This window comes from Gouania willdenowi, chromosome 6 (genome assembly GCF_900634775.1).
Source record: "Gouania willdenowi chromosome 6, fGouWil2.1, whole genome shotgun sequence".
NCBI lineage: Eukaryota > Metazoa > Chordata > Actinopteri > Blenniiformes > Gobiesocidae > Gouania > Gouania willdenowi.
Window position 1 is genome coordinate 60,651,564 of NC_041049.1, and position 15,501 is coordinate 60,667,064.

Here is a 15,501-nt window from a genome sequence, read left to right on the forward strand (position 1 = left end):
CGTTCATCTGTTTTAAAGCTAAGTGGCCAGATATGACAGCTGATCAGACGTTCCCAGTGAACTCAGATCGAGGGATCCCTCGGATTGTGTGGATTCCTACAATAACACTTACACTTTGAGTCCATCCATCCATGTTAGAGCCCTAAATGCAACAAGACCCAAATTCTTATAAAAAAAAATTAATAACTGGTCAAGTATAAAATGCCCGAAACGTAAAAACATTTTCGCCCATAATGTAACAAGTTGATACATGTTGTTACATTATGGGGCAGGCAAAACATTTTCCACTAATAGTGTAATAATTTTATTAAATCAGGCGTCAATGATTTATGGATTATCTATTTATATATACAGTATATATATATATATATATATATATATATATATATATATATATATAGTTTTAATGTAGACTAATATCATGCACAAATGCATAAATATGTGTGTGTATGTGTGTTTATACAATGTATATATATATATATATATATATATATATACTGTATAAGGCAAAAAGTATGGGGTGCCGATTGTAAAGTTGCACATGTTAAAATAAACAGCAACTTTTTGCAACAAACCACGTTTAAAAAATGTTTGCGAATTTTTTGTGTTACTTTTTTGTAGAATATGTCAATGTTAAATCATTTAACATTTAGATTTAACATTTAATATTTAGATTTAATATTTAACATTTACATTTAGATTTAACATTTATATTTAAATGTAACATTTATATTTGGATTTCATATTTAACATTTACATTTAGATTTAACATTTATATTCAAATGTAACATTTAGATTTAGATTTCATATTTCACATTTACATTTAGATTTGACGTATTTTTACGAGAAAAGTAAATAACACAAATTTCACAAATATTACTGTAATTCTGGCCAAAAGTAACATGAAAATGTTCATTACTAAAAGTTGCTGTTTGTTTTAACATGTGCAACTTTACAAACGACGCCCCATAAAAAAAGGTTTTACGTTTTGGGCCCAGCATTTTGTTACATTGTTGATCAGTTGTAACATTTTGGGTTGTATTACATTTTTTTAATAACAATTCGGGTCTTGTTACATTTCAGGTTGTGTTATCGGCTCTAACTAACCTAACCCTCTAATCTACCAAACAGTCATGTTTTGGGATTGTGGAGGTAGCCGTTATAAACCCACGCAAGCACGGGGAGAATCCACTTTGAGTGAAATATATTTATTTATTTTCCCTCATCGACACAGTTCTTTTGTTAATCTAAATGCATAGATATACAAACAATGCATCTTAGCCCCACTCTAGTCAAATAAACGACGGGTACATCGACACAGTGTCTAGAAAACATTACAAATCTACATGTGTGTCAATACTGTGGCATTACTGCGTTTCTCCAAAAACAGAGGTAGTTAGAAGTGTTCGACGGCACAGCTCAGAGCCAAAGTACAAAGTAGTTAATATTAATATCTGTTACTCTCCTCACTCTAACTGAGCTGCAAATCATTGGCTTTTTTAGAAGAGCAATAAAAGAGAATGTGTTGGTCTTTCTCCTCTGATGGTGTGGATGTGCATGTTGTTTTGAAGCTTTATACGCTCTTTTATTGATGAGTAACATTAATGTATTCATTCATTTAGCTCTATATTTTCCCATTTACAAACACTATTTTAAAGCATATAATCAATACCTCACCAATATAATTGTGACTAAATGTGTGACTGGTCAAAGCTCCTTTTGTTTCTCTTCAATATTTGCAATGATGTTCTGTTAGTTAGTGTTAAAATTAACAGAAATATAGTCTCATGAGTCCTGCTACTTAATTATAACCATTAGGAAGAATAATAAAAAAGAAAAAAAACAACAGCTGTATAAACCTGTTTAGTAAAGACATACTAGTTTTGAATTATTAAGAGATTTTAGTTCATTTTTATAAAACATCATATAGAACTGTCGTCAGTATATTATGTACATGAATGAAGTAATAAATAAAACAAAGAGAAATGGCTCAACTGTTGAGTACCAAACAACTGGATGTGGTGTGATATGGGGAGAGATTTGTCTCAAAAATATTCACAAATATATTCACAATTTTCACGTTTTATCAGTTGCGTGTGTATTTATCGCGTGTAAATCTTCAATTTACAAAGTGCGTTTGTGGATCGGCCGGCGTTCATTTATTTTTGAGACAAACGTAATGCACAATTGAAGATTTACACATGATAATTCCCGATAAATACACACACACACAAATGATATAACGCGTTTAAACTGTTTAACTGAAAAACACTTGAGAATCTGAAAAATACATGTGAAAATTGTGAATATCTTTGAGAAAAATCTCTCCCCATAGAGTGAAAGGTTTGGTTGAATGTGAGATGTTGCTCAATTCTTCTTTCAAACACATTATTTTCTTTTATATTTATACTAAACATATACTGTATTTTGCATTAAATACACTAAGTATGAACTGTTGTGTAAAATGTCTATAGCCTATTTATCGGTGTCAGAGACGATAATAGTTCTTCTTGTATCTTGCCAGTTCTCCTCTTCTGCCAGCTTCAGGCCCGCGTCTAAATAAATTGCGGCCCAGATCAAGTCCTCAGAGCCGCACTTTGACAACCTCCCGCTTCAGTTCAACATCCTCGGTGCAGAGGTGAGGTTTGGTTCTCCTCCTATGTCCTCTTGCACATGTCGAGGTTGTAGCTGTCAGCTGCTCTCAGATCAGTCAGGAGACTTGGAGGCATCTTCCATTTTTACGTCTGCAGATCCAACACGAAACGATGTCTCACAATCACACAAACCCAGGCTTCATGGAGGACTTAAAACATTTGGGACAACCCTTTGTCCCATTGGTTTGGAGACACCTGAGGAGAAGGAACAGATTAATGGGACGAGTGTCATCTGTTGAAAATAGGATTAGAAAATATGAGATGGCATCAGGTGAAATGAGAAGTAATGAGATTAGATTTGGAGTTGTGTGGTGAGCAGGGTTGGGGTCAATTACATTTTTCAATTACAATTATGTCTCCAATTATCCATGTTCAATTACAGCTAAATTACGATTATGGTTAGGGCTGTCCCGAACCGATTTTGATATTGGATATCGGTCCGATTTCAGCCAGAAAATGAATATCGGATTTTATCGGTCTGCATCTAAACTCTCTGATATATTATATGATATTCATTCAGTTGTATAATACTGTAGATATTATGTTGAAGGTTAAAATGTATGTAACCAATTGTTTAATAATTAATGGGTCAGTTTTTCTTATTCCTACTGTTGCTGACTATTGGCTCTCACAGACCTGTAACTTCTTCTTTAAGAAGCTCTTCTGTCCTCCACTCGTTACCTGTATTAATGGCACCTGTTTGAACTGGTTATCTGTATAAAAGACACCTGTCCACAACCTCAAACAGTCAGACTCCAAACTCCACTATGGCCAAGACCAAAGAGCTGTCGAAGGACACCAGGAAAAGTATTGTAGACCTGCACCAGACTGGGAAGAGTGAATCTACAATAGGCAAGCAGCTTGGTGTGAAAAAATCAACTGTGGGAGCAATTATCAGAAAATGGAAGACATACAAGACCACTGATAATCTCCCTCGATCTGGGGCTCCACGCAAGATCTCATCTCGTGGGGTCAAAATGATCATGAGAACGGTGAGCAAAAATCCCAGAACCACACGGGGGGACCTGGTGAATGACCTGCAGAGAGCTGGGACCAAAGTAACAAAGGTTACCATCAGTAACACACTACGCCGACAGGGAATCAAATCCTGCAGTGCCAGACGTGTCCCCCTGCTTAAGCCAGTGCATGTCCAGGCCCGTCTGAAGTTTGCCAGAGAGCACATGGATGATACAGCAGAGGATTGGGAGAATGTCATGTGGTCAGAAGAAACCAAAATAGAACTTTTTGGTATAAACTCAACTCGTCGTGTTTGGAGGAAGAAGAATACTGAGTTGCATCCCAAGAACACCATACCTACTGTGAAGCATGGGGGTGGAAACATCATGCTTTGGGGCTGTTTTTCTGCTAAGGGGACAGGACGACTGATCCGTGTTAAGGAAAGAATGAATGGGGCCATGTATCGTGAGATTTTGAGCCAAAACCTCCTTCCATCAGTGAGAGCTTTGAAGATGAAACGTGGCTGGGTCTTCCAGCATGACAATGATCCCAAACACACCGCCCGGGCAACGAAGGAGTGGCTCCGTAAGAAGCATTTGAAAGTCCTGGAGTGGCCTAGCCAGTCTCCAGACCTCAACCCCATAGAAAATCTGTGGAGGGAGTTGAAAGTCCGTGTTGCTCGGCGACAGCCCCAAAACATCACTGCTCTCGAGAAGATCTGCATGGAGGAATGGGCCAAAATACCAGCTACTGTGTGTGCAAACCTGGTAAAGACCTATAGTAATCGTTTGACCTCTGTTATTGCCAACAAAGGTTATATTACAAAGTATTGAGTTGAATTTTTGTTATTGACCAAATACTTATTTTCCACCATAATTTACAAATAAATTCTTTAAAAATCCTACAATGTGAATTCCTGGATTTTTTTTTCACATTCTGTCTCTCACAGTTGAAGTGTACCTATGATGAAAATTACAGACTTCTGTCATCATTTTAAGTGGGAGAACTTGCACAATTGGTGGCTGACTAAATACTTTTTTGCCCCACTGTATGTGTAAGACAGAAATGTAACATGGTTCATCAGGTTTGCGTTTAATTAAAATATATATTACAGTTTTTGTAGAATTTCCATGCCAATTACAATTACAAAGTCAATTATCTGAACTCAATTACAATTCAATTATGACATTACATCAGAAGCCAAACCCCATGATTCTTGTATATATCTGTATTATATTTGTACATTTGTATATTTTTTTCCACTGTTACGTGTGCACTTGTAGTTAATCCTTATTTAATTAACATTATTTTACTTTATATAAGTTTCTCTTTCTTTTCTTAATTTAGTGTTAATTCTTTTTATTTGTAATATTTCTCGAGACTCTGTAACACAAGTAATTTCCTCCTGGGATAAACAAAGTATTTCTGATTCTGATTTTGATTCTAACACGGTAACCAAGAGATTAAAAAAAAAAAAACATTAGATGATAAATATTATTTTTTTAGTGTATTTTACAGCTGATTTAAGACATGGGACAAAACGGACTCGTTATCATTAGAGATGCTAACAGGAAGCTAACACAAGAGGAAGGTTACGTTTTATGGGATTGTTTATTATAGGCTCAGAAATTGTGATCAATTGAACTTGAGTAATTGAGAATGTAATTGTAATTGACTTTCAGGGGGGAGATAATATTTGTAATTTTAATTGTAATTGGGAAAAAAAATGCTGGTCACTGTAATCATAATTTAGTTGTAAATGAACAATTGAAGACATAATTGTAACTGAAAATGTAATTGAGCCCAACCCTGGTTAATGTTCTCCAACCCTTTAAGGCATACAGTGATCTAGATTAGTGATTCTCAACTGGTGGGTCGGGACCCAAAAGTGGGTCACAGACCTGTACTGGGCAGCTGGTCAAAAATTAACAAATACTTAATGTCTCTCATGTTGGATTTGTCTTTTATTTTGAAAGAACCTTTTCTTTTGACAAGCATGCTGTAAAATGCACGTTGCAAGGAAACATATATAGATTTATGTTTTAAAAAATATTATATATGTGTATTTTTGAAAAAATAAAATTTAATGGGTTAAATAAAATTTAAAAAAAGTGGGTCATGATTTAATGACCGTGGAAAAATGTGGGTCCCAGGGTGAGAGCAGATGAGAACCCCTGCTCTAGATGCAGCTTCACGTGTTTTAAAGAAGCATCAGAGCTGTAGCTGCTGCTTATATTCTCCAAAAACAGTTGATTAACAGCCAAGGAAAGCCTAAGATTAGTTAGTGAATGAGAAGTGAGTCAGTTAACATAAATTAAATGGCCACTAACTTGAGATGGAAGATGTGGGAACAGGGTAAGGCCTGCAGTTTTTGGTCCCTGTCCCCGATGGACTCTCCACACATGCCACAGTAGAGCTCCAGCTCCTCCACACACTGCAGGAACTTCACCACCTGCTCTCGGAGCTCGTCCTGCTGTCCTCGGTTCCTGTAAATCCCTTCGTTCAGGCAGTGAACCTTTAGCGTGCACAGCTTTACAGAATCACAGAGAAAGCACACAGTTAAGAGTCTGAATGTAGAGCTACAGGGTTTCCACACACTGATGCTTCAGTGTCAACTGTTCTTTAATGTCATGCTTGATGGCGAGTAGGTGTTTATTCTGGTTCGCCCCCTCAGTTTGAAAACAAGTATGTTAAATCATTGAGGTTTTGTGATTGTATGATTGTCTCTCTTCATATGTTCGCCCTGTGATGCTCTGTTCCCTCCCTGAACTTTGCTGGAGAACTTTGGTGGTCAATTTTTGGCCCATTTTAAGGTTATTTTTCACTCGTGCATCTATTTTTGGGATCAGGCCGAGTCTCGGCTAAATCGTGTGTCGTGCATTGTGTAGTATACATTGTGTAGTATACATGGTGTAGTATACGTGGTGTATTATACATGATGTAGTATACATGGTGTAGTATACGTGGTGTATTATACATGATGTAGTATACAGACTGTAGTTTACATGGGGTAGTATACTGTACATGGTGTAGTATACATGGGGTAGTACACATACTGTAGTATACGTGGGGTAGTATACATGGTGTAGTATACAGGATGCAGTATACATGGTGCAGTATACATGGGGTAGTATACAGTACATGGAGTAGTGTACATACTGTAGTATACATACTGTAGTATACATGGTGTAGTATATATGGAGTAGTATACATGGAGTAGTATACAGTACATACTGTAGTATACATACTGTAGTATACATGGGGTAGTATACATGGGGTAGTATACAGTACATATTGTAGTATACATGGTGTAGTATACATGGGGTAGTATACATGGTGTAGTATACATGGGGTAGTATACATACTGTAGTATACATGGGGTAGTATACATTACATAGGGTAGTATACATACTGTAGTATACATGGGGTAGTATACATACTGTAGTATACATGGGGTAGTATACATGGGGTAGTATACAGTACATAGGGTAGTATACATACTGTAGTATACATGGGGTAGTATACAGTACATAGGGTAGTATACATACTGTAGTATACATGGGGTAGTATACAGTACATACTGGAGTATACATGGGGTAGTATACAGTACATACTGTAGTATACATGGTGTAGTATACATGGGGTAGTATACAGTACATAGGGTAGTATACATACTGTAGTATACATGGGGTAGTATACAGTACATAGGGTAGTATACATACTGTAGCATACATGGGGTAGTATACAGTACATAGGGTAGTATACATACTGTAGTATACATGGGGTAGTATACAGTACATACTGTAGTATACATGGGGTAGTATAGAGTACATAGGGTAGTATACAGTACATACTGTAGTATACATGGGGTAGTATAGAGTACATAGGGTAGTATACAGTACATACTGTAGTATACATGGGGTAGTATACAGTACATACTGTAGTATACATGGGGTAGTATACAGTACATACTGTAGTATACATGGGGTAGTATACAGTACATACTGTAGTATACATGGGGTAGTATACAGTACATACTGTAGTATACATGGGGTAGTATACAGTACACACACAGAAAAGGTTGATACATAACAAATACATTGGTATTCAGCAGAAAAAATCTGCAGCTAAAATTCTCCACAAAGTCACAGGTTTTCCACCATTGGACTGTGATTAATGTGTCTGTGGGGGGATTAGCACTTTGTTTGTTTCCTTTAAGGTTTTTATTTTTTTCTTTCTGCTAAATACAACTTTAAAAAGCAGTGCATTAGGAAATGCACCTTATCACTGATTTATTTTTCTGTAATCATTATCTATATAATGTCAGATCATTTACCTTGTTTCCCATTCCGTCTGCAAGTTCCTGGGCTCGCTGCAAAGAATCAAGAGCCTGCAGAGGAAATAAAGCAGTGTATTAATGACCGCGCCATAGCTTCTAATAAATCATCGGTAAAACAATTATTGATCGCATTCAAAGACCTTGTCAAATTCTTTCTGCAGAAGCCAGCACTTTGCCACTCCCAGGTAGACGTGCGATTGACCGAGACGGTTTCCAATCTCCGTCATGATGCCCAGGGAGGATTCATAACGAGGGAATGCTTTCTGTGTGGATGCAGCCACACAAACAGAGAAGTTGAGCTTTTCAATTCTATAAAAATTGTCAATTATAATTTAAGGCAAAACTGGGGAGCCATGTTACATTTCTACACATATATATACTGTATATATATATGTATAAACAATTATTAGAATACAGTAAGTTTCATATCAAGCTTTGCCACATCTTACATTTAAAAAATATATAAATGACACAAAAAAGGCTCAGACGCCCACACATAAAACATTAAAACCTATATTTTCATTGGTTATGAAGCCTAACAAAATAACCAATAGATAATAATAATAATAATAATAATAATAATAATAATGCATCAATTTTATATAACGCTTTATCATAGACACTCAAAGTGGCTTTACAGAATGAAGGGTTTAGTCTTTCACTCCACACTTACTGGTGGTAAGCTACTATTGTAGCCACAACTGCCCTGGGGCAGACTGACGGAAGCAAGGCTGCCATAGTGCGCCATCGGCCCCTCCGGTAGGAAAGAAATTAGATGATAGATATCTATTTTTAGTGTATTTTACAGCTGATTTAGGACCCGTTATCATTAGAGATGCTAACAGAAAGCTAACAACATGAGATTGAACTTTAGTAATTCAGAACGTAATTGTAGTTGACATTCTGAGGTAAATAATAATTGTAATTGAATTGTAATTGGAAAAAATGCTGGTCACTGTAATTGTAATTGAACATAGATAATTGAAGACATAATTGTAACTGAAAAATGTAATTGAACCAACCCTGCCCCCAGCAAATTAAGATAAATGGTAAAATCTCAATTTTGGGACACACACCTGTGTGTGAGCTGTTTGCAGGAGCAACAGGCCTACTAAATTACTTCATTACAATGAATTACATTTAAATTCTGTTACTCTTGTCATCTGTTCTCGAAGCTGTTCAATTAAAAGATCCAGGAAGAAGGTATATAAAGAAAACCTTACACACGTCTACAGAAAAGACGCTCTTTAGCAGTTTTGATAGAGTAGCAACAACAACAACTTACATCTACGTCTCGCCTGCAGCGGTGAATGTCTGCAAAGTTGAGTAAGCACAGAGCCTGTAGGGGCCGGTCCCCATGCTGCAGAGCAATCTTCATGGATTCCTGATCAAGCACAAAAATATTACATTAGAATAAAAACCAAAACAGGGACCACAAATATTGAAAATTAGCAGACACCATTTCATCAAACACGTAAAGCCTCGTCCTCACCTTTTAACATTTAACCACCCACTCACTCCTGCCTTTTCTTTACTGTTGTTCTTTCTTTTTTCTTTTTTTTCTGATTGATATTTTCTTTGTTTTAATCACTGTACTTGTTGTTATTGTTTTTAGAATAGAATAGAATGGAATATACTTTGGTGTCTGTCCTGAAGCAGTGACAGAAATTAGTTTTCAGACACGACCACAACAGCAACACATTCGGCACAATAAAACACATCAAATTGGCATAAAATCACAATGAGTCTCTTGAAAAGCGCTTTTAAACAAAATGTATAATTATTATTACTATTATTATTATTATTATTATTATTAATAATCCATTGGGAATTGTATTTTTTTTTAAATATCTGCCTTTTTCTTGGAGTCACTACTATAGACTTGATAATGAGGTAGCATCCAGCATATTCAGGGCTTTTATTGTGAAGGATAAGAAGCAGAAGATTGTTTTCTTACAGCAAGAGCGTTGAGCCATCTATTTGAGGCTGAATTGTAATTTTTTCCTATTATCTTTTTTTATCACACATCAAGTTGCATCTGTAGCAGCAATTCTGGGAATGAGATTTTTTTTAAAGTGTAGCATTTACAGCAGCTTTTAGTTCAGCTTGGTAAATACAGTATATATATATATGTATAATAATTAACAAATCATTATAGTACAAACTAAAAAGAACATTCACACACTGAATAATACAAACATATTTTATTTCTTTTAAAAATTAACTGAAAGGAGGTAGTCTGACATTTGAATTTATTTCCAGCTTCCGGTTATGCTAACACAGCGATATCTGACTCGTAATGGAAACTAGTCACATAGGGTGTTTATCTGTATCTGGATTTCACGTAAAGGCATTTGTCTGTTCTCTCTCTACATTGTCTCATTGTCAAAACAAACATACACTGGGGGTCAAACAATGCTTCAATTTCTTCGAAAAACGGCTCAAAGCAGCTTTAAATCAAGTGAGTTGAATAAAACCCCTATATTTTACTTTAGAGGCAGTGTTGCCTGTATCCTATTTAGCAGAACTCATCTATCTTAGCATTCAATAGCTAATATAAAGGAAGCTGGTTTTTCTGACATTTCATATGAACATTTTCGTTCAATCTTCCTAAAAAAAACATTTTCAAACCATGTTTTTCTTCTACTCGATGCCTTTGTGTCTTATTTTACTAAATGAAATAAAATGATACTTTACATCAGAGGTGAGCAACATTTACCACAGCAGGGCCAAAAAATGTGATTTTCTAATCGGAGGGCCACATCATCAACATTCATGTCAGTATTTAGAATAAAAACCATTCTGAGCATTGATACAAGGAAAAACAATGAGTTTGCATTATTTTTCTTTCATTTTGCGTTTTCAGTTGTTGTCGTGTGTTTTTGAAGTCATTTTGTGTATTTTCCTCACATTCTGTTTTTTTTAGTTGTTGTTTTGTGTGTTATAAGTCCATTTGTGTTCATTTTGTAATTTTGGAGACATCTTTTGTGTATTTGTTTTCAGTGTTTTTGTTGTCGTTTTTTTCATTTTGTAATATTTCTCTAATTTTGTGTGGTAGTTCTTTGTTTCCTTACCGTTTTGTGTGTTTTTGTAGTCATTTTATGTATTTATGTTGTGTATAGTGTTTCTGTAATTTCGTATGGGTTTTTTTTTTAAGTCATTTTGTGCAATTACTTTAGGGGCCGCTCAAAATTAGAGCGAGGGCTGCAAGTGGCCCCCAGGCCGCCAGTTGCTTATATCTGATTTACATCCTACTAGGTCCCAAGGGTTTCCTCTTAACACATGTCAACACAAAGTTTGTCTGTAGTTTGTAAACATAAATGACATCCTACTGAGGCGACCCATGACAAGAGGCGTAATTTGGTAACGTGATACGCTGTTGTTTCATCTCGAAGGCTCTTCTTTTACTCTGGTATTCTAAATATGACAGGATGTGTAAATTGTTTGGCTAAATCCATTTGGCAAATGTAATAAATCTGAAAAGCATCCCGCTGCCTTGTTACTATACTTTTACGCTCCAAGGCAATGACATCAAGTTATTTTTCACCCTTGGTACATAATTAGAAACAGAGTGAAGACCGCAGTCACCCTCTTCATTAACACTTTAAATCAGCCTCTCTGCAAGCATATTTTTGTCGAGGACTGAAGCCTCAAACTGCAGAGCAACTGGCGCTCGCACCTGTTAGCGACACAGCTAGCCTAGCGACAGGGCAAAGGCATCATGTGAAAGGAAAGGACGGCTAGCAGGTAAAGAAACTGAAACCGTGAAATCCTCTAAGTCTAATTTATGCAACTTAGTCCCTGATTAATGCTGTGACGTGCTGGAAGGAAAGAAACATAATACCTCACAGCACTCCATGGCGTCCGGCAGGCGCTCCAGCTTCCTGTAGGCGACAGACATGTGGTACTGGCTCATGGCTCGATACTTCAGGCTCCAACTTTTGCCGTAGTCGTTGACCAGTTCGGCTGCTTTGCAAGGGAAGAACAGGGCTTTCTCATAGTCCTGTTGGCAGACGTGCACTGTGAGCGAGACCTTGGATGGCCCGGGTCGCAAACAAACAGAAATGGCAAAAGTACTAGTCTTCAATGCTCAAGTAAATGTATAGATACTTGAATAAAAAATGACTGGTAAAAGTATTGAAGTTGTAAAAGTAAAAAAAAGTACTTGCTACTAAATGTACTTAAGTAAAAAAAGCAAAAAGTAAAACAAACGTCTCTTCAATAATAAAACAGGGTTTCTAAACCAGCAAATTCCACATCTTTTGTTTTTTTAAGAACTTGTAGAAAACTGGTACATGGAAACAAGTTAAATCTGTTACCTTTGAACACCTGGAGAATTTAGCACTCATAAATAAATAACCTGCCGAAATGTAAATGTGTATAAATGCTCAATAAAACCCAGAGAAGCTTTAAGTTTAATATTTTTAAGAATTTGTAGGAAACTGGTAAATGGAAATAAATTAAATATGTTACCTTTTATGAACACCTGGAAGATTTAGCACTCGTAGATAAAAAAAAAACTTGTAAATAAAATGTATATGCTCAATAAAACCCAGAGCATTTTAGCACGTTGACGAGCACTAGCTTCTCCTATAGCTTTGCGGTTGTTGGTTTGCGTCTTTTTACGTCGTGACGTCATCTTCGAAGGTTCTTAAAGTAATGGGCTCATTTTTAAAATGTAAGGAGTAGAAAGTACAGATATTTGTTTTAAAAAGCAAGGAGTAACCGTAAAAAGTCACCCAAAAAAATTATACTCAAGTAAAGTTCAGGTATTTGAAAAAATACTTAAGTTCAGTAACAAAGAATTTGTACTTTGTTTCTTGTCACCTCTGGATTTGCGTACAGTTAAAACATCCTTTTCATTAGCATTTGGGCTTGTAACTGTCCTTCAACGTACACCTCAAGTTATATATAAGCAAAATCAAAACGTTTTGTTGGTGTTCATACATTGATACAGTCCACAAATTCAAACTACATCTCAATCCCTGTGAAACCAATCCTCCCTGGGAAGCAAATGGATTACCATCACAAATGTCCGATGTCATAAGTAAAGTCAACTCCTTCCTTGAGTTGGCAGTGCCTAACGCTGGGCCAGCAAATATTTTATATTTTGTTGGATGCTCCGTGTTTTTGTTAAAACTTTGAGTTGACTCATGCAATCTAGTTAGTAGATGCTCATTTTAGTGCTTCTTCTAGTTTGTTATAAATGAGTTTTAACTCTTGTCTTGATAACTTAAAACATTGCTGGAGGTCAAACTTGAGATGGACTACCTTAAGCTGGACGTAGATGTTTCCCAGACTGCAGCAGACTCTGCACTCCAGCATCTTGTCGTCGTTGTTGTGCGCGTACCGCAGGGCTTTTTCGTAGCTCTCCAGAGCTTTCTGGAAGACGCTGAGGCCGAGGAAGGCATTGCCCATACTGAGACACACCTGGCCGTTGAGCTGCAAGCTGACAGTGGTGCCCTGCATGTTCAGGCAGGTCTTACAATAGGAGACAGTTTTTTGGAAGTCGCACAGCTTCTCGTTGCTGCGGGCCAAGTTCAGGTAGCCCTCCGTCAGGTAGTCGGGATCCTCCATTTCTCTGGCTGTGTCAATTTGATCAAGGGCATACTATGGAAGTAAGGTAGGTGGAAGTCAGAGACAACTTAGCAATTTTCTGCTGAATAATTGTGAATGGAAATATGGTCAATTTCACGGGGAAATTGAAGTAATACATACAATCAGATAAGAGCCTTGTACTTTATTAAGGCCTCATTAAACCTGGGTTAGAGTGTTTGCTGGCTCAGAAAGAAGGATTATGTCAACAAGATACCCAACACAGATACTTACGTTTCAGGGCACTTATTTACTCTGCATTGCACGGAAGCCACACATTAACCCATTGATTGCTGGCTTTAAATAGAAGAACCTTTGACCCATTCAACAAAGGCTGACACAATGTGTTCAAAACAATATCACAGCATTACCTAAAACAGCAGACGTGCTGATACTCCAACCACAAACACACAGTCACACACTGCTGGTTATATAACTCCAAAGATGATCTGACTAAATAAAGCAGATGAGAAAACCAGACGCAGTTGTATGTGAGCCCTACCTTCAGCATGTCTTTGTATTTTCCCATTTCTGAGTGGGCTGTGATCAGACACCCAAGAACTCGAAACTTCCCTCCAGGATCCGAGGTCTTCTCCAGCACTTTTGTCCACACATGCAGTGCCTTGTCCGTTTGATTGGACTGATACAACCTCAGGCCCTTCTCTATCTGCTGCTTTGTTTGGTCCTGGCCCATCTCTGGTGCTAGGTGCCTCATAAAAATATTCATTCGTTTAGGCCATGCAGTTTGGTTGAGGCTGCAGGAAAGTAGATCCTCGCTGTGCACAGTACAACTCCAAAGAAGATCCCCTGAAGATGATCCTCGGAGAGGTCAGTGCCAGGAGGGCCTACCGGATCCCGCTTTATCAGCTCCGGCTGTGCCGAGATGGAAAGGAAACCGGATCCACCGAAGCAGGCCGATGACACACCAAGACCATTATTACAAGACACTAGAAGATCAAGAGAAATCTCCTACATACAACTATGCAATGATCCCTCTCACCATCAAGTGGCCAAAATCCTCTCTCGAATATCAGTTTGAAAAACTCCAGAAGAAACACGTTTTCCAGCGGAGGGCTAGCAGTTGTATCCCAGAATATCTACTCCCTCCACACCCCAGCAAAAGGAATTCTCTGCCCCTCGTGTTCAACCCCCTCCACCTTCCTCCTACTGCTGGCGCTACAGCAGATGGCCTTGTCACTCTAGACCATGTGTCCCTTCAGGAATTATGTTCTGTCCTCAGCAAACGGCCCCAAGGTCATAACAGCTCCTCGCATTCTACCTTAACTCTAAACCTTTCTCACAGTGAACACTGGCTCACAGCACGTTACGTCACAAACCACTGGATTAGAGAGAACGCACATCCACCAACGGATCTGACCTCGTATTCCTGTCTGGAGCCGTGGACCATCATGCAATGCCTACCAAAAGCATTTTTCTCTCATTTTTGAACAAGTTAATTTCAAATGATGCTTGTACTGTCAGTTTTAATCGAGAATCTTTTTGGAGACGCTGCCCCTTCAAACCCCCACCCCTCATCCTGGTGTCAGCAACTGATGCTTAGAATAGTTCACAAAGTCTAACATGTTACCGAGCTTGGGTTTCAGCTACACAGCCTCCTACAGCACATCAATGGGATCAAAGTTTTCTACTCACTGTCACAGCTCTCTCAAGTTCCACTCTAGTTTTTACTTGACAGAACAGAAACTTCTCCATCTTCAGAGAATGCTTGAAAGACAAACCCACTGAGTTCAGCTGTTTCTCTGGATGAATCAGTGTAGAACAATGTTCATTCCAGCTACCAAACATTGGAGGATGAGTAATAACAACTCATTGAGATGTTCAGGTAGTTGACTGATGCCTCATCTATCCTGGGACCATACAGAAAGCGGGGATTTATAAACTGGACATTTGCTTCATTTTCTCAAATGCAGAGCAAATATAAAAATGCCTTGAAAT

The 15,501-nt window shown here is 37.5% G+C and overlaps 1 protein-coding gene across 1 annotated transcript; it reads right to left on the minus strand.

The window, feature by feature from the left end:
* Positions 1 to 1,151: 1,151 nt before the first annotated feature.
* On the minus strand, positions 1,152 to 14,815 carry rapsn (receptor-associated protein of the synapse, 43kD). The gene is made up of 8 exons (XM_028449057.1): positions 14,048 to 14,815; positions 13,222 to 13,560; positions 11,795 to 11,953; positions 9,236 to 9,334; positions 8,091 to 8,213; positions 7,948 to 8,001; positions 5,942 to 6,141; positions 1,152 to 2,849 (listed from the first exon to the last, which is right to left on the minus strand). Exons 1-8 carry the CDS (start codon positions 14,270 to 14,272, stop codon positions 2,777 to 2,779), a joined length of 1,272 nt encoding a protein of 423 aa, XP_028304858.1. The 5' UTR covers positions 14,273 to 14,815; the 3' UTR covers positions 1,152 to 2,776.
* Between the last annotated feature and the right edge of the window lie 686 nt (positions 14,816 to 15,501).

Bases quoted from the DNA above. Each gene is read 5' to 3' on its own strand.
- rapsn (XM_028449057.1), bottom strand. From the start codon at position 14,272: ATGAATATTTTTATGAGGCACCTAGCACCAGAGATGGGCCAGGACCAA. The intron at 13,561-14,047 runs GTAGGGCTCACA...TTACTTCCATAG, and splicing joins AATACAAAGACATGCTGAAG to TATGCCCTTGATCAAATTGA. The intron at 2,850-5,941 runs GTTAGTGGCCAT...CCTTCTCCTCAG, and splicing joins TCCCACATCTTCCATCTCAA to GTGTCTCCAAACCAATGGGA.